The sequence below is a fragment of the Ooceraea biroi genome, chromosome 12 (genome assembly GCF_003672135.1).
Source record: "Ooceraea biroi isolate clonal line C1 chromosome 12, Obir_v5.4, whole genome shotgun sequence".
In the NCBI taxonomy this organism is placed as follows: domain Eukaryota; kingdom Metazoa; phylum Arthropoda; class Insecta; order Hymenoptera; family Formicidae; genus Ooceraea; species Ooceraea biroi.
The window spans coordinates 10,400,387-10,418,492 of record NC_039517.1 but is presented as its reverse complement, the minus strand read 5'-3'; the positions used below and the strand labels follow the sequence as shown (position 1 = coordinate 10,418,492).

The 18,106-nt window shown below is 41.1% G+C and overlaps 2 protein-coding genes across 2 annotated transcripts; both read right to left on the bottom strand.

Annotated features, from left to right (window-relative positions):
* Positions 1-3,044: 3,044 nt before the first annotated feature.
* On the bottom strand, positions 3,045-6,909 carry LOC105281445 (dnaJ homolog subfamily C member 2). The gene is made up of 5 exons (XM_011342694.3): positions 6,723-6,909; positions 6,102-6,377; positions 5,104-5,488; positions 3,918-5,025; positions 3,045-3,626 (listed from the first exon to the last, which is right to left on the bottom strand). The coding sequence occupies exons 1-5, from the start codon at positions 6,772-6,774 to the stop codon at positions 3,576-3,578; spliced, it is 1,872 nt and encodes a 623-aa protein (XP_011340996.2). The 5' UTR covers positions 6,775-6,909; the 3' UTR covers positions 3,045-3,575.
* A 272-nt stretch (positions 6,910-7,181) lies between these two features.
* Positions 7,182-16,381, bottom strand: LOC105281444 (rab11 family-interacting protein 2). The gene is made up of 7 exons (XM_011342693.3): positions 16,074-16,381; positions 12,572-12,610; positions 10,904-11,150; positions 10,054-10,429; positions 9,623-9,906; positions 8,952-9,390; positions 7,182-8,845 (listed from the first exon to the last, which is right to left on the bottom strand). The coding sequence occupies exons 1-7, from the start codon at positions 16,102-16,104 to the stop codon at positions 8,675-8,677; spliced, it is 1,587 nt and encodes a 528-aa protein (XP_011340995.1). The 5' UTR covers positions 16,105-16,381; the 3' UTR covers positions 7,182-8,674.
* Between the last annotated feature and the right edge of the window lie 1,725 nt (positions 16,382-18,106).

Here is an 18,106-nt window from a genome sequence, read left to right as displayed (position 1 = left end):
ATAATTTGCACTTCTAAATCATTTAAGAAATACTGTAAACAATTTCCAAACATCTTGAGAAAATCATAATTAATGTTGGTTAATTAATGTTGTTTAATTAATATACGAAATGTTGTGAGATTATGAGGTCTCTATTCACTGCCAGTACTGAAAATCGGAACGCAGCCCAAGTTCAATATGGAAGCGTTTTAAGGCCGGTATTCATAGTCGAATCTTATATACCAGCCTAAATGGAAGCAGTTTTACGTTCATTTATGCAACACTGTAAGCAGAGCATCCAGAGCAGTACCTCTGAAGTAGCTGCGCAGATGGGATATATCTCTGCATAAACGAATGACAAACTGTGCTGCAGTCGTTTTCGCAGGCAGAGTAAACGAACAACAACTGCGGCAGCCACTGCGTAAACGAACGCACCCTATGTGTCTAATATCACGGTGTTCATTTGCAACGTGTCCAATTGTACTGTGTGCAAATGAAGGCTTCTCATCCTGGAGTCGTCTGTATTACCGGCGGAATTGGTCGATCTTACTGTACTAATTACTCTTTAATGATTGTATAGAATGAAAAATCCTTCTCCACGATTAAAGTATACAAAGAAATATACTGAGCGCAACTCGAATTTATGTTAAAAACGACGAACAAAATTTACAGTTTTATTATCGGCTTATTGTGACGTCACCTCGTACATTAATGTTCTTAATATAAATGTTTTGCAGTTTGTGTGGCCAAAATTCGATAATTGCAAGGACAGAACAAAATGAAAGAATATGGGGAAGCTTTTAGAAATGAGTTTAGAAGCTTAGTGTAAAAGTAATTAGTGCAGAAAGATTCGTGATCATTTCGTGCCTACGTATGCCTGTGAAATCGTGGCTGAATAAAAAATTGTGATTTTTTTCCGTTTGGAAAGTTAAGTCCTGCTTTTCACACTACATTATTGTGTGTACTTTCATCGTGGAAAAGGATTTTTCATTCTGTGAATTCAATAAAAAGAAAATGCAGGAAAATCACCGATTCCGCCGGTAATACAGACGCTGCGACGGAGTTCACTGGCCACTCCAGGATCCCCTTAAGGCTACTGGGCCCGGAGCCGAGAACTCCGAATCGAAGGTGCTGCCACGGTAGTTCGTGGTAGGCCGGTATTCATAGTCGAATCTTATATTTAAGACAGTCTTAAGTGTATCTTCAGATACTCCATAGCCAATGAAATGATCCATATAGCATCTTCAGATAAACTTAAAACGGTCTTAAATATAAGATTCAACTATGAATACCGGCCGTAGGACTTGTAACCTTAACCATATAAAATACAAACAACAAAACAATTCATAACGAAAGTATGTACGCATTAATATGTGTTAGAATGTTCCACCTTGTTCCTATTATATACATATAAGCTGCACTTTGTAACAAAGTTTTATGTATTATATTGCGGATATTTCGATTTTAACCGAAAATGTCAGTGCAGCACGTCAGCGGCCATCTTTGGTTATGATGTCAGAGGCGAGAAAATCATGCACTTTTACGTTGCGCTTTATATCGTTAATATTCGTTATTGTGCGTTACAGTGACATGTGGTGTGTGCAGCAATATCACAAAAATCTCCTGCCACTATAATTAGAGTGTGATATCATATGTGAGACTTAGTCAGTTAGCATCTTTTCTGTCCAAATCAGTCCAATTTCTAGGCTGATTTTGAGGCTACGTATTGATTGTTCCGTTTCAGGCTTAGCGGCCGGATATTTTTACAAGTATGCTGAATTAATCACGAGTGTCACCTTGTGCATATGTGTTTTTATTTCCATACAAAGCGCAACGTAAATGTTCATGATTTTCTCGCCTCTGACGTCATAAACAAAGATGGCCGCGGCGAGGACACAGCAGCCTTAATGGCTGTAGCAATGGTTTTCCAAGTGTAAGTTTTAAGGAGAGAAACACAGATTTCTTCGGAGCAGGTGGTAAATTCGTCTTGCAGTAACTTATTATATAATTTAAGAAATGACTTTATTATTATAAACAGTTATAATTCGCACCAATTTTATCTACTAACGCAGCTATATCTCTAATACTTGTACATCGTCCGAAGGCTAAGGTACGACTGACTCTACACGCTCTTATTTTCGCATTCGCCCGCCCTATCGAATTCTCTCGAACTTTCTTATACATAGTTTTGATCCGCTAGACTCGCCGATATGCGCGCAACATCTCAGGGCCGTATTTCGTCAACCTTGTACGTTTTCCCTTACACAAGCTTGTTTGTTCAAAGTAGGTGTATGACAATTAATATACGTATTTATCTCCTCCAACAGCAATTTCGTCATGGCATCGGTCCATTGAATTCTGCAACTCACTACGTTTACAAAAATTACTTATTATTTGAATAAATTTGGTTAATGAACTTATGTATAATTATATTTTTTAAATAATCATATACATACCAAAATCCGCTTCATTGATGGATTTATCTCTAGCAGCCATTTTTCAAAAAGCCGACAAGCAAGATAAGATTTTTCAATATATTTATTGAATACAGATTTCACTGGGACAAAATCAACAGAATCCATCAAATTGACAACCTGTTGTCAACGATATAAATAATCTGTTGTCAATTGCTTGTTTCCATCGTTTACAGATTATTTATTAGTGAGAAAAATAGGAAAATAAAATTAAGCAGTGACCTTTGTCTTTACGAATTCCTTTCATGTTGTATCATCCTCGAGAAACAATTCATTTACAGAGTAGTCTTCGGTAACGAACATGAGACCGAAAAATATCATAAATGTCATATTTTCAAAACTTTATTGGATAAAATTATTTTTATATAAATTATAAAATAAATTCCGAAAGTTTGAGCACAGATTTAATAAATGACTTAGTCATGTGTACGTACTTTCTTTTCGTTGAGATTAACGAAATACTCAACGATACTTTTGTTCGCTGAAAACATTCGTGTGGAAAAAGAGTGTCAAGGATAAACAAGGAATAGGTACTTATGGAACGGGATTGCGAGGATACGGACTATGAACAGGTATCTCCAAGGAAGCGACTTTCAAAACACATTCTCATTTATTTATAAAGTCCGTGGTTCTTCCACACCGTTCTTCTGTCAGCTACTTCTCTTTATTTTATTGTTATTACAGTATATGAAGGCGTAGGTCGATCGCGAAAATTCATATTGCAAAATGAAAGCTATACACAAGAGATCCTTCTAGTTCGGTAAGCTTTATCATTGCAGAGGTAATGACCGCTGGCGGCACGATATTCAAAGGTACATTCAGTGAGTGGAGAATATGTGGGAATAAAACGTGGCCACATAATCCGTCGAACAAAATACTCTCGAATTTTACCGTATGCCGTGCAACTAGCTCGTGCACGTATCGGCAAGGCACAGGTATGCATGCAAACTGGCACTCTATGAGCAAGCTAACACCCTCGTCTTGTTCTAGTTTTGAATTCCCATTACAATCATAATCCCTGGTTTGAATCTCTCAAGGAACGTTTTGGCCGTCACTCATTGGAATTATAGTTACCTAGAATTGAATAAGTTAGGAAATTTCGAGCTTAGAGCGTAGTTAATATTATTTCATCACTTGCGCCGCCTTCTTCGCTTTCACGAGCTCCACCAATTCCTGCAGGCAGAGAAAAACAAGTTATACGTCGGATCTGCATTTGCCGACAATGTAGTATTCAACAGTGATAGTGTATTATTGTACATAAAGTATTGTACACAAGAAAATATATTATATTATATCTAAAATATCTTTACTTTTATTTTCCGCCGTTTTGCTATTTTTATCCATGTTTCGACCACTTCGTAGTTTTATGTAATCTTTTTATATTTATTTTCTTCGAGTTTTACAAAAGATGAGCGCGAATTACGTTATAATAATAACGTAAAACAATAATATGTTAGATCTTACCTTATACCTCTTCATGCACTCCTTTTTCGTTCTGCTGGGTATACACGATGCAATCTGATCCCATCTATCCGGGACCGTGGTAGGATAAGTTTTTAGTGCTTGCTCCAGGAGTTTCTGTTCCGCTGGCGTCCACGGCGTCGATTCCTTCTTTGGCTCTTTGGGCTCGATGGTAACGCCATTCGCGATCGGATGATCCAGACGTTCCGTGACAGCTGGCATCCTCTCCTCGATCGCGTCCTTGCTCTTTTTCTCGGCAATAAAGTTATCGAAGGCCTTCTTATTCGCTTGCTCCTTCAGACTGGATTTACTAAAGTCGGTCGACTGTAGACTCTTGGCCTTCGCCAGAACCTCCTTAGCGTCGCGAGTGACTCCGCTGCTGGGACCGCTGCTGTGTTGATTGATGAAATTCGCCACCACTTCCCAGCGTTGATTAGTACCGGCGGGGAATAGGTTAACCGCCTTTATCAACAATTGCAAGTCGTTCTCGCTCCAAGGTGCCGTGCAGGACTTGGTTTGCTTTTCGGGCGTGTTTCTAGTATCGTTGTTGATTACATTGACGCGTCTTTCGGCCTCGATTATCCGCTCCGTCTCGTCAACGATGTTGAGAAATGCTGTTCTGCCGTCGGCTTGCAGTTTTTTCATCACCTCCTCCAGCTGCACCAGTTTGAACAGTTCGCATATCTTCTGTACGCTCTCCATATGCCGGATATTTTCTGTCGAATTCTCGGCGAAATAATTATTCGCCTTGCAAAAGTCTCTGAGCGCTTTTCTCTCCTTACGTAACGCCTTTTTCTGCACCTCTCGCTCCTGTTTTAACGCGTCTTGCCTCGCCCTCTCCTCGGATTCTCGTTTCTCTTTCTCCAATCTTTCCTTCTCCGCCGCGTCCCGCGCTATTCTTTCTTCCTCTTGCTGTCTGGCCTTCGCGGCCTCCTGCTTCGCTCTTTTCACGGCATTTTTCTTATCCTTGTCGTCCTGCTGGAACTTTTTTATTCTAGGGTCTATGTTGTACGCCATGTCTACTAAGCTGCGTATTCGTGCCATTTCTTCCTTTTTTCGTTTTGCTCTCGTTGCTTTGTTCTTCCTCTCAATCCACTTACGCATGTCCCGACTGCAATCAATTTCGTCGTAAATATACCATGCCTATAAATTTTTTCAAAAAGAAGGATCACGTACGATTTGTACTTACTCTTGACCGCTCTCCTTATCCTCTTCGTCGAGATATGAGTATTCGCGCCACGACTCAAAGTCGTACCAGAATGTGTAGAAGTTCTCAACTTTCTCACGCACCGCGTACGGGCCACCCAATTGTGGCACAGGCTTTTTCACGGACCACCGTGAGTTGTCCTTGAATGCTTTGCCTAACACCGTATAGAAATCGCACCGACAATCCTTTTCGTCCGGCAAACTATCGTCAAAATAAGGATCCACACTGTCGTAACTTCGTCTCTTCGCTTGACTACCCAGAGTCTCCCAGGCGCGAGTTATGCACGTGAAATAGTCGTCGTCTGGCCGGATCTCTTCACCCATTGCTTTGCGCTTGTCGGGATGGTGTTTTAATATTTTCTGCTTATCTGATTTAAGATTGACACAATAATAAATTAATTGTATAATTTTTAACTTTAAGTTTAGTTAAGTTTAATTTAACGTTCTAGAGTTAATCGAATCATAACGGTTCTGTAGCGACAATAGGTCTTTGTTCAGCTAACAAATCAAATAGTTTGCAAACATATATTCAATAGTGAAAAAACAATAAAACTGTTTGCTCGAGACTGCTCTTGAAAACAAAACAGATAAAAAATATGCATGTCCATCACGTCGATCAAAGCTCTTTTGTTGTCTAACGAATCTTTAGTAGATTAAGATCGATTTTGTAGGTTTTGCAATCATTGCAAGTTTAATCGTTTTGTTGATCATTACTCGTGTGGTTCACTAGCTTGTTTTTCTTTTAGGCACCACAATAGATAATGGAAGTTTTCCAAGTTTCTTCTAAATTATCTATTGTAAAAAACGTTGATTTTATTTTATTATTAAAACAAGCTGTTCTTCAAGTGTAAAAATAAGCATATAAGCGTTTGCATTCGTTCGCGAATAATCCATAGAGATGCTATTTACTGTTTGCAGCTGACACCTTATCAATACAATATCTACGTCCTATGAAATATATATATATATATATTTACATACAGGCTCTCTTGATGAGATTTTCTGTCGCTCGATGCCTGAGATTTTTCAAGCCTAGAACGGCGTAATGGTCCTGATCTTTCCAGTTCTTTGGATCGAGCGACCTAAGATACTTGAGGTCATCTTCAAACTGGTATTGAGAGAAATCTTCCTCCTCTTCGTCTGACGATTCCGAGATGCCGGTGCGTGTGAGACTGCGATAGAACTGGGCTCGCCATGCTTGTGCGGTTGAGTATAAGACCACTGCACCCGCCGTGCTGGTACTGGTCTTGGCTGAATCTGCAATGCGTCTCTCTCAGAAGCAAGAAAGTTACAAGGATCTCTCGTGCCATTATGACACGTAGAGTAAGGAAAACGCGTGACATATACACGCGCGAGTCAAAGTATCAATCGTGAACGAATATGTTCGCAAAATTATGTGAAAGCTCTCGCGTGATCTAGAGATTTCTTTCCAGAAGCAAGAGCGGGTTAAGCTAATAATTATTCCATGTTCAACAGTTGACAGAATGGCAAACCGCGCGAGTTTACACGAACAATTCGCTGCGTTGCGAAAGTTCTAACCTATTCTAACCTCCCACGGCCGGTGTCGTGTATCGTTGGACCGCGGAAATTCCAATATCTTACCAGATGTGGAACTAAAAGCAGCCGGATACTTGTTCTCGGTGCCATCCGTCATTGTCACGTAATTGTCACGAGGGATTAATTTTAAAGTCGCATGCGGAATACACGACAGCTCACGATCTACCACAGTCTACCACGCTACGAGCATCGCCGACCGTGCTGAATTGCTGATGCTGAAGCAGCGCGCAAGACAAGGAGGTACAGAGATGCGATATATCGATACTGTACTATCGTAATGTATCGCAACAATTTGATTCTTTTTTTTTAAAAATAGACATATACATGTCTATGGAAGAGGCACGTTAGTCTTTGAGCAAATTACAATGCAGTTAATCGGAATTTTACAGCTACATTACGAAATAAATCGCGTAATAATCATCAAGATTATCTCAAAATATATAAATACAAAAGCGCTTTTTTGGAGGAATAGTTAAAATTTGAATGTTATTAATTTCTCATAAAAACGATTCAACTGTACTTTACTGAAAAATTGCAATTTACAAATTCGGTTTTACATGTATAAAATAAATCGTTGGATAATATCAGCTATTGATATCGATATGTCAGTTACCGACCAATATACAATAAACTCCTGATTAACCGGTCTCTATAGGATCGATAGGACTTTAGGCCGGATAAACGATATATGTATAGCGTATTGAAACTGCTGCAGCAAAGATTACCGACAATGCTGGTATTCGAGTTTGAAAGCCGCAGGGCGTCCTGTCTGTATCTTTAAAAAAATATCCTACGTCTTTGTTTCATGCCAGTGCCTTGTACATACATGCATGTATGCAATATAATACAATTTTGCTATTGCCTTGATTAACTTATTGTCGGTGATTTAACTTGTTATTGGCTGATACAAGGTGTACCACGTACCACCATACATATGTACGCTCCTATGTAGTAATTATATAATTATATACTATTTAATTTAATTTTAGTTAATATAAGTATTATTTAATTTAATTGTAATTTCGTTTAAGAATACCTTATATGCACTGATGTAATAAGATAGTATATGCTAGTTCTTGTGGCATTGCATACCTTTATATTTCAATATAAAAAAAAATAGACGAAACAATCGACCATTGTAATAATATAAATAGTAATAGAAAATAATAAAAGAAAAAGGATGATCCAAAAAACAGTAGGTTTTAATCATTGTTGTAGATAATTGGTAAAAGTATGGTAAGATAACATCTAATATATTTACATAGGCATTCAGCATCATGAAAAATTATAAAATTCTAAAAGTTAAAATCTAAATGCACCATACTGAACATTTGATATTATCTTTATTTAACAATAATGCGCCAGTTAACAAGGCACGTATTTTCTTTTTCTGCAGAGCATTGAATCTCGCGCGCAGATCTCGCATGGAAGAATTTCTCGCTCCATTAGGGATCTTATGTAGCTTACAAAATAGAGATAGATCGCTTATGCAATAACAAGTAATAGTGTAAAGAAATACAGTCGTTTGTTCGCTGGTTTCCTGGCAAAGAATCAACTGGACGGAAATCTTAAGCGCGAACCAATGTAAGCCTTTGAACGTACTCTGACGTTATGATACCGATATACTGGAGGAAGACGAGGAATTACGGGACCACAAACCATTTTCTACTAGGCGTCCTTTTGCGTTCGCAGCGACATGAACCTGGACTTCGATAAATTATCTTATTTGCTTGGTTCGACATTCGCAAGATTCATAAATAAATTACGGGGAGTCGGATTTATGCAACGCTGCTGCGCGAAAATGTTACATCCCTTTCTCCAAGCCGTTAACTCGCGAGAGAAAATAAATTAGAATACGAGGCAACATTAATAACAAATGCGACTTGTCAGTCATGTCTAAAAAAGAAGGTATCACTAAGATATTAAGGTACTAAGGTATTATATATCATGACCCCTAAATAGAAACAGGAGAGCTCCGAGCTTCGAAAATTAACAATCTACTGATGCCCGGGAGATGACAGTCGCCTCTGATACGGGTTTTGAAGCAGTCGCGGGGAACATTCGATTACACGTAACAGCAGCGCGTCGATGTAATCCTCTAGATCGGTAAGTCGCTTGTTCTTTTCCGTGACTTGTGTCTGCAGCTGCAACGCCAGTTCTATCAAGTCCTGAAATGAATAAAACGCAAATCATTATAAAAACTAATTAAAAAAAGAAATATAATAGCAGGAATGTTAACATCAGAATTTTCTACACTTATACGAATATGTTCACCTCTCTCGATTTTCCCTCGAATTGATTGAGGACTTCGTGCGGTAAACGACTCTTCAAATTCACGGCGTTCTTTGCATCTTCGCCGCCGATAATGATTCTTTCGGAAGACAGGTGATTCTCATCGTTGGCATCTTTAAACTTGTTTTCCTTCTCCTTTTTCTTGTCCTTTTTCGCGTGCTTCTCTTCCTTGGGACTTCGCGGCCCGTGCTTATCGTCCTTCTTATCCTTCGGCTTGTCTTCCTTCGCGAGTTTCTCCTTGCTCGTGGCGAGCTCCTTGTTCTTCGGATAGAGGATCTCTCTCGGTGCCGGGCAGGGCGGTTCCGGTGGATCTCTCAATCTCGAAACGACCGGCGAAGCGACTGGCGAACGAGCCGGCGACGCGTTTTCGCGCTTGTTTTCTTGATGTTCGTCCACCACGATCTTAGGCTTGCTTTCCCACCTGGAGAATATCGTATTATTTCGCCATCGGTCACATATTTTTTACTTAATGTACATACATGTTTGTTGCATTTTTATTATTCAATTAACAATTTATTTTTATTAACAATTTATCATCAAGCACATTTCCATGTGAAGTTGGACGCAACGATTCTCTTTCTATATTTTATTTATTTCGTATTTTCTCGAAGATTATAATTTGATAACGTAAATATGATCTGCGTTATTCTCACCTTTTAGGAATGCTGCTCGCCTGCTTGCCATACAACTTCAAGCCCCATTCATCATCCTTTGTCAAATTGTCGACCTTTGACAGATTCGTAGCGGACGCGCTCATAGTAAATCGCGGTGGTTTGCTTGGTGCAGCATTGGTCGGTGCTGGAGGTGTATGGTGTACCTCACTGGATACGTTATTCTGTGAGCCATTTGATATTCCGTTGGGGTTGCCGCTGCTCACGGTATTCGGCACGGGTGCATTCAGCGACGATGCCGAGCTTTTGTGAGATAAATCGTCAAACTGCAACAAGTATTATATTAAATGAAATATTATATCAATTATCAAATGTGAAGTATTATGAAGTCTGGTTATTAATGACATCCTTTAAAAAGAAAATACAATTGTTTATAACTAATTACCACACTAATATAATTTGCTTCAACTTACCGTGAACTCATCTTCGTCCTCGCTGATCACTCCAGGGTCAGCTTCGCCCGGTTCCTGTCTCGTGATCCTGAATTGATCTTCCGCTTTCTCGCTCAAATTATCTCCGTCGAGTCGGTTCTTGCTCTTGCCTTTGACTTTGTTCCCGATCGACTTGGCCAGCTTTTTGAGGCCTTTGCGCTTCTCGAGGCTGCCGATACTGAGCAAACTGCCGCCGATCGACTGCGCGGCGCTTGACAGTTGGCCCAGCGAGCTCTTGTGCCGCTCTTTCTTACTTAGATCAGTCAGACTCCCAGCTTTCACGATGAAACCAATCTTCACTTCGAGTTCGCCTCTCTCTTTCGTGTTCTCCTTGCCTGGTTTGCTGTTAAGAGTATACCTAACGCAAACGCATTTATTTATTTTATTTCTTTATTCAATTTTATACGTACGTAGTATAAACAAATATTCAAAAGTATTGTTGAAGTAACTATCCTTTTTGGTTCCTCCATTCATTAATAATGCATGACATAGAAATAGATACGCGAGCGATATATGTGCAAAAGCAAAAAAAGTATGAAAAATAAAAAAAATAACGTAAAGAACGTGCTCGCGTTCATAAACTTCACAAAGGGTTAAAGAGAGCTCGCATACTTGGACATGTTAAAAATTTATTGCCACACGAGGCGAACGGTTAATTGCTATGTCGCGCAACAACAATACATATAGAGGAATGCGGGTGGTTGTTGATGAAATAGCGATACGCGGCAGGTTTCCCTTTCTCGGGCAATTTTCCTATGAGCGGCAGGCGAGATTTGCATGGAACATAACGGCAATTATGCCACTCTATCCTATATATAGCACTCTATCGTACCATCTGTTCCTAGGTCTCTCGTACACGTCAAAGCTGGAGAGTGGTACGCTGACGGTGCCGAGAAACTCGTCGACACCCAGGAAGTTGCGGTGCAAAGCCGTGAGGACGATCTCCGCGGTGTTGCCCTGCTCCGGGATCAGCAGCTCGCATTCCTCGTGCCATTCCACGTCCTTGGTAGCCTTCTCCTTCACCGACGTCTGGTACTTTTCCTTACCGAGGGCAATCGTCACGAAACAGTCGTTGGTCTCTGCAAAGCACGTTCACAGTTCAGCGCTGGTTGTCGTTTCGCGCGTGGGCGACGAGCGGTCGACCGCGCGTGCGAGGTCGAAAGATTAACGAGACGTACCTAACGGGAATTAAAGGTCTCATTCGGTAAAAAGACACGCTGTCGCGCGAGTAACTCGACGACGCTCATGTGAAAGATGTGATTTTTAATTCCAGTTTCAATCTCTTATCTTGGACCGGTGGTTATAAATAATAGTAAAGCGGGTAAAATTAATAACGAAGGGTAATTTCATCTTTCCGTGATGGTGAAACGTAATTTCTCGGATATAACGTGTGGAACGGCTATCGATACTTGTAATGTATGTCCTTTTGCGGATGCGAAATTCGCAATATTAACTGGTAATTCACGCTCACTCATTAGCAGCGTTTGTGTTTGCTCATTTTACAGGCAATAAATACAGTAATGTCACAACGTGCATCAGGGACGCGCATCGGGAAGCCGTTAACTTGTCACATTATTACGCTGATTATTAAATCGAGAAGATAACGTATGAATACAGATGCTTGTGTTATGTCAGTTGAAAGCTGTATAACTCTTTAAAAAAAAAAGTACGTTTAAAATCTTTATTTATTACGTTAATTATTTTCTTTTGTTGGTAAAGAATCGTACTGACACAGTTCAATAGTTAATTTTAGAAAATTAACACATACTCATCGTATATTGTTAATTCTTTATTAAAAGTTTTATTCTCTAGAATATCGTTAATAAATAATACATTCTTGCCATAAAGCACAGTACATGGTTGTCACTTAATTACGGTACGATAGAAACCAGTTCAACGGTTCTGGTAACCCGTAAAATAATGTAAAATTTTGCGATGAACCGTGTCATTTCGATTCCGTCAGCATAACGGAATCGCATGATCGCGTTGGACGAGATTCGAGGCTGGCGTAACAGCAACGCACGAAAACTCCTGCGTTGCACACACAACTTGTGTTTTACAAACACAACTTGCTTTGCTAGCGAAAACCGGATGATTCATGACCTGAAATAGCCGCTAAATACGAGGTCACTCGGTATCGGGAGCGAACACGCGAGTAAAGCGTAGGTAGGTAAGAAACGTGACTACGCACGTCTCGACAAATGACGGGAATGGACGACAGTTGTGTGAACTATTGCGAAAGATTATTAAGATCATTCTTTACGCGTGACGCTTTGTCAAAAATCAAACCAACATCGAGAAATCAAGGAATCTTTTGCATGTAACTGAATCCTAATTTTTTAAAACAAATTTCTTGTTTTTCACATACTTATTTGATTTTTTAACAGATTTTTAAACATTTTAGAACATGATGACGTTTTTATTCTCAAACAGAAACACAGGATGCATCGACGAGAAAAGATCTGCATTTGATCGGATGGGCAAAAAATGTGGTACTCACTGTGCTTCCCTTTGGTCAGCAAGTCCTTGGCCCTCTGAACTGCAAACAAAGAGAAATTAAATGTTAGCTAAATGTGGTACAAGCATCGAGCAATTCTAACAGTCTATCATTAATGCGTATTACAATATTGCGTTATTTTTCTCTTAAGTGTTTACGTTCCGCAGTTATTATATTCTTGCGGAATAAATCGCCAACCGGACGGATTACTCGATCGCGATTAATCTTGCAGCTGAAGCCGCCGCGTGTCGTTAACGTTAATGGACCTTACTGGCGCGTTAACGAACCGAAGAAATGAGCACGTGTGCACGAATAACCGCGTTCAATCGTTCATTCCATGCACGGCAATTAAATGGTGATGCCGTCGTGAACACGTGGCTATGATCCGTCGTGAAAACGGAGATTTCTTTGGGCTCTCACGTACAGTACTGTCCACTTTTCTGCCTCGGTCGACTTTCCTCGACTTTTCGCGTGTTCACGAGAGAGAATCTCACGGAGAGAGAAAGAGAGAAAGAAAGAGAGAGAGAGAGAGAGAGAGAGAGACGTCACGGTTCTCGCGCGTAATCGCTCTCGCTTATATCACAGTAAAAGCCACGCGACACGTACATATCAGAGTTGTACCGCCCCATTATACTAATCTCGCGATTCCACGTGCGAGAAATCGCTCGTTTCATTCATCGCTCATTTTTTCCCCTGCACCGAGAATTGTAACCGAAGGAAAAGTGCGCAGACCACTTATCAATCGAGCTCAACTTTGCGAAACCTTGACCGCGATTCGCGATTTGAACAATGATATCAACACAGCTGAATCGTTCCCATACATTTTCCGAGAACCTTCACGCAAATGCAGGTCGCAGGCGACCTTTCTCGCCGGGCGCTTATCTTTAATTATAATATAATAAGATTTTACACATGTAGAGACAAGTTGGGTAATGAGAAACTGATGCAGAAAGTCGGGATGATATTTCATTGCATGTTGCTTTGTCAATATTTTTCTTTCTTAGATGCATAATTTCAAGTGTTTTACCACGTGTTTTATCAGCTTTAGCAAGTATCATTATTAGTATAAATTCGTAAAACGACCATGAAATAAAATGCGGCAGCGATAGAAAAAGAAAAAAAAAAGGAAATGAGAGTTGCGTCTCCCAAGCGTGATCCGTTAGTTCGTAACGCGAAGCGTTACCGAATAACTGAACTGAAGAAGCAGGCACTTCCTCGTTCTCACACGATGAACCGTAATGAACATGCGCGAGGCACGAGGAGGCATATTCTCCGATTTCTCGCGCATCGAACACGGCCGGGAGAGCCGATTCTCGCCGCATTCTCTTCGCGGTAGGCCCGGACTTGTATGTCCGACGTGCTCGAGAGCCCTTATACCGCGAGGAAGCCGCAGTCAAATACCGTTTGGCCGGATAGCAGCAATTTCTCAACGCTCCGTGCGCTCCACTGACGTTAACCGCAACGATTGCCACAACGAGATCTCCTCGAAGAGTCTCTTTCGAGTCCATCGATCTCGAGAATCTCGAAGATCCGCATCATCGCGCGAGAACTTCAGTCGTCAAGCTCGTTCCATTAATTCTCGAGTCTGCAAAGTTCGCGGCGTGTCGGCAGATTCATCCTGGAACGACGCAGGGGATCTTGATTTGCGGTCTCCCGAGGGAACCCATTCTTCGGGGCCGAACACACCTGGCGAGTTTTCCGGACTCGCAGCTGACCGTTGGCCGAGCAAAACGCTCATGTGGTATCCAGCGCAGATGTGTCTCGCTTTCCTCCTCGCCGTGTGCACGCGTATCGCGTTACAGCTGCGAGACTCCCAATTTGACAACCGGTGTAGTTGCGCCGACGCCAGAAGGTAAAAGTTTCGCACGCGCGCGCTAATTGGGAGGACAAGTGTTCTTAAGCACGAGCGCGCTTTCGCGAATTAAAACCGCATTCTCGGTAACGAGCCCGGTATCTCGCGATCGATCGGTGAATGGTAGAATCTATTATAATTGAAAACTTCATTGCTGAGCTAATGTTGAAAGTTGGGAAGACCCGGTGAATTCCGTTGGAACTCGACTGTCGCTGAAGGAAGCAGCAAAGGGGGAAAAAGAAAGGAATTTTTCGGAGGGTTTTTCAGTCTTGATGGAAACTGAACGCGCGCATATGAAAATACTACACATTTTTTTATCACATCAGATATCATCGATGAGTAATTGGTTGAAATATCAATGACACGCGTCACATTAGATATGGCCAAACGGAGAGCGCGCGGTGAATCAATATGTTGAAAAAGATTTCAGCATTATTATAATGTAATTTAGATATCGATAAACTCTTCCATGCAACGAAACATGTGTTAATGCAGGCTGAGGATAGCCCGAAGTAATATGCGTTTGCAGTCCGAACGACGACGCATCTACATAATTAACATAAGCTTAATTGCTTGTCGGCAGTAATTGAACCTGTTACAAGAAGCTATTACAAACACTAAAAGAGTCGCGATGACTTTGCGTCTCTTCGCAATCTCAAGGAAGTCAATAGAAAGTCGAGAAAGATAAGGAGAAAATACGGCGGAGAAAGACAAGATATATTTGATATAACTAATCAAGAATTCGAAATGTAATAACTTTTTACGCGCGCAAAGTGCCATAAATTGACAAAACTTTTAACAGCATCCGCGGAAACATTATCTCCTTTTTATAACAAGTGTAAACGTGATATTTATATTGATAAAAGTTTAAAAGTTTAAGCGAAAGGGAAGGTATGGGAAGGTTTTCCATGATAATTTTCAGACAGAATTGAGATTCGCACGTTCGAGCGGAGAACATGAAAAGCGAAAACAGCTCTCGAGCAGGGTGCATTCCTGACGAGCAATCTCTTTAAATACACGTCGTGGTGCGACAAAGATACGATGACACATCGAGAAGAAGCGCAACGGCGTAGGTATATCGTTCATGTGTTCGTCGTGTCGTTTCTATTCCCTGCATCCTTGCTTCAAGATAACAAGAGAGATAAATATCGCCGGAGTAAATTTCATGCACGTCCTAACGGCTTTAATCTAGTCGATTATGTTATCGATAAGATGATAATCCCGCCGAAGATACAAGGTCATGATTCTTCAACAGAAGGTACTTCTTCAAAAACATTTGCCATAATAGTTTCCGTCGTATTCCACGGAATTCAATTTTCCCAAGAGCTATATCTCGAAAAAATCTTGGACGCGCCTGGAATGTAGCAACCGCGCGGCGAGGTCGCGAGACGGTCTTCTGCGTTGCAATTCGCACGGATCGCGGGGCCTCGGACGGGCCCGGCTACATTCCTGGGCAAACGCGACGAGGTTTCGCTTGCCTAGTTTCCGTGCGAGTGACACGTAACCTCACGTACGTGCGCATGTATTGGCGCTACTCGTGGCTCATAATCGCGTTACGGCACGCTCCGACCGCGGGCGCATCCGAACAGATTGCAGAAATTATCTGTCGAAAAGGGGGCGGGCACGCGTGTTTGTTCGCAGCGATTTACCCACCTGTCACTTGAACATGCGTCGGACTCCACATTTTGAGGGGGAGGGGGCTGCGGGAACTCCGCACTAGTCTTTCTTGCTTGTTCGTTACTCCTCGTCGCTCGTCGGGACCCGTTCGTTGCGCTCAAACGTTACGATGTTCCACGTGAAGCTTCCGACGACAACGACGACGACGCGCGACGACGCGTTACAGACAAAACGACCGCATCATGCGGCCGTGTCCCACACACTGGTTGTTCGTACCAGCTCGTGCAACCGCCTCGCTCGGCCGCGGTCGCCCGACTCCGCGCGCGCCCGAACCGAACCGAGTCTGTCACGTCAGCGGCAGCCGAACGTTCACCGAAGTTCACCGCGCCGAGCGCCGAGCGACGACTACAAACTCACTTCTGCCTGCCGCGCGTCCGACAACCGCTAACTAAACGTGCGTCCGCCACTCCGCCAGGTGCGGAACAAACGGAATCGACTGTACGACCGATGTCGATGTTGATGAATTGGCTGGGCCTCCAGAGCCATATGCCACATATCATATATGTCGTTATATATATGATCCAACTATTTTTAGATTTTATGAGGCCATTTCCGATGGTATTGCAATGTTGGGTAACTCGTGGAGGGTTCGAAGCAAGCTCCACCCCCTCCCCAAGTTTTTCAAAAAGTAGTTTAATGTAATATTATACTTGAACGATTTCTTCTTTTAATACGACTGAATGAAATGACCATGAAATGACGATTTGTTGCACGCGATCGTACTATCCGTGACATTTAAAGTACACAAACAGAATTCTACTTGCAAATGAACCGCAAATGAACCTCCACAAGCAATGACATTCGATTTTGAGAGACGCATAATCTGTCTAATAAGAGTGTGGTTGGCAGTCTGTCAAAGAAGAATTTAAGAATTCAGTTTAATTTATAGGAAAATTTATTATTATATAAAACTGAATATATACATCCATTCTACTTGATTGAAATTAAAATGCTTTCATACTAGTAATGTACTATTTTAGATTGGATTAGCATCAGGCGACTGTAACGGCCACAAAACATAGCTTCGAAACGCGACACACATGACAAAATTTGTCGTTCCCTGCCAAAAGTTCAACAACTTTCTTTACAGTGCATCGTAAGGAAAGGCGCCCTTTACCGGCTCTTATAAAAGTTTTAGGTCCATCTTTTACGGACTGAAAGTTATGCCGATCACGCTCTCTTGTTTGACTGATTGTAGCGCAAAGCATGCTTCGAAGAGTCAGTCAATCGACGCCACTGATGATTGGAGACATTATTAATGTAATTGCATTTTAGTCCTAATTGAACAGAATGTATCTAAGTATTGTTAAATCAAGTTTTCTATACATTATATCACCACGCTCTTATTAGACAGACTGCAAATGGTTTGAAATTTAAAAACTCGGAATCTGAAGTGTGAAATACCGATTCAATTAAAGTCAATTAAAGTTGCTTTAAACTTTTGATTTCGTTTTCTATAGGTAGAGAGAAATTTGATTTTGAAATCTGTTGATCGTCGGTTGAGTTACTTTGATACTGTTTAAATTTTTCTGCATTCTACTTTTACTTATATCTTTCTAATAGGAGATGGAAATGAGGAAAGAATGAAAAATTTAATAATAATTTCGCTAATAAATTGATATTTTAAAAATATTTTTATGAAATCTCGTGACACACACAGTTTGAGAACGTGAATTCAACTTTCGGACACTTGGGTTCTAATCTTTGCACAGGCTTCCCTGAAGTGCAAGTCGTTACAATGAAAAATGTATCAAGGCGATGAATCTAAAGACATTGAGAGGTACACGCATATACTAAGTCTTAATTGTGCAACTTGGCCTTCGTGTGTGAAAAATTTCCCGTTCGTTTCTCGTATGTCTGATTAACCATATCCTGAACGAAATGTTAATTAAGCACTCGCAGTCTGCGATTTCTGCACTGATAAGGGCTGCGCTGCACAATCGTGAGAAACACTTTGTGCGTATCTTGGATTCTCCTCGTAAGCAAAAAGATCAGCTCGGCTTTCATCA

What these genes read in the sequence shown, in the direction of transcription:
- LOC105281445 (XM_011342694.3), bottom strand. Translation starts at nt 6,774, where the DNA reads ATGACGGATGGCACCGAGAACAAGTATCCGGCTGCTTTTAGTTCCACA. An exon ending in GATAAGGAGAGCGGTCAAGA is followed by an intron (nt 5,026 to 5,103) that starts GTAAGTACAAAT and finishes AATTGATTGCAG; the next exon opens with TCGGGACATGCGTAAGTGGA. An exon ending in AGTGCATGAAGAGGTATAAG is followed by an intron (nt 3,627 to 3,917) that starts GTAAGATCTAAC and finishes CTCTGCCTGCAG; the next exon opens with GAATTGGTGGAGCTCGTGAA.
- LOC105281444 (XM_011342693.3), bottom strand. Translation starts at nt 16,104, where the DNA reads ATGTGGAGTCCGACGCATGTTCAAGTGACAG. An exon ending in AGGACGAAGATGAGTTCACG is followed by an intron (nt 9,907 to 10,053) that starts GTAAGTTGAAGC and finishes TACTTGTTGCAG; the next exon opens with TTTGACGATTTATCTCACAA. An exon ending in TCGAGGGAAAATCGAGAGAG is followed by an intron (nt 8,846 to 8,951) that starts GTGAACATATTC and finishes TATTCATTTCAG; the next exon opens with GACTTGATAGAACTGGCGTT.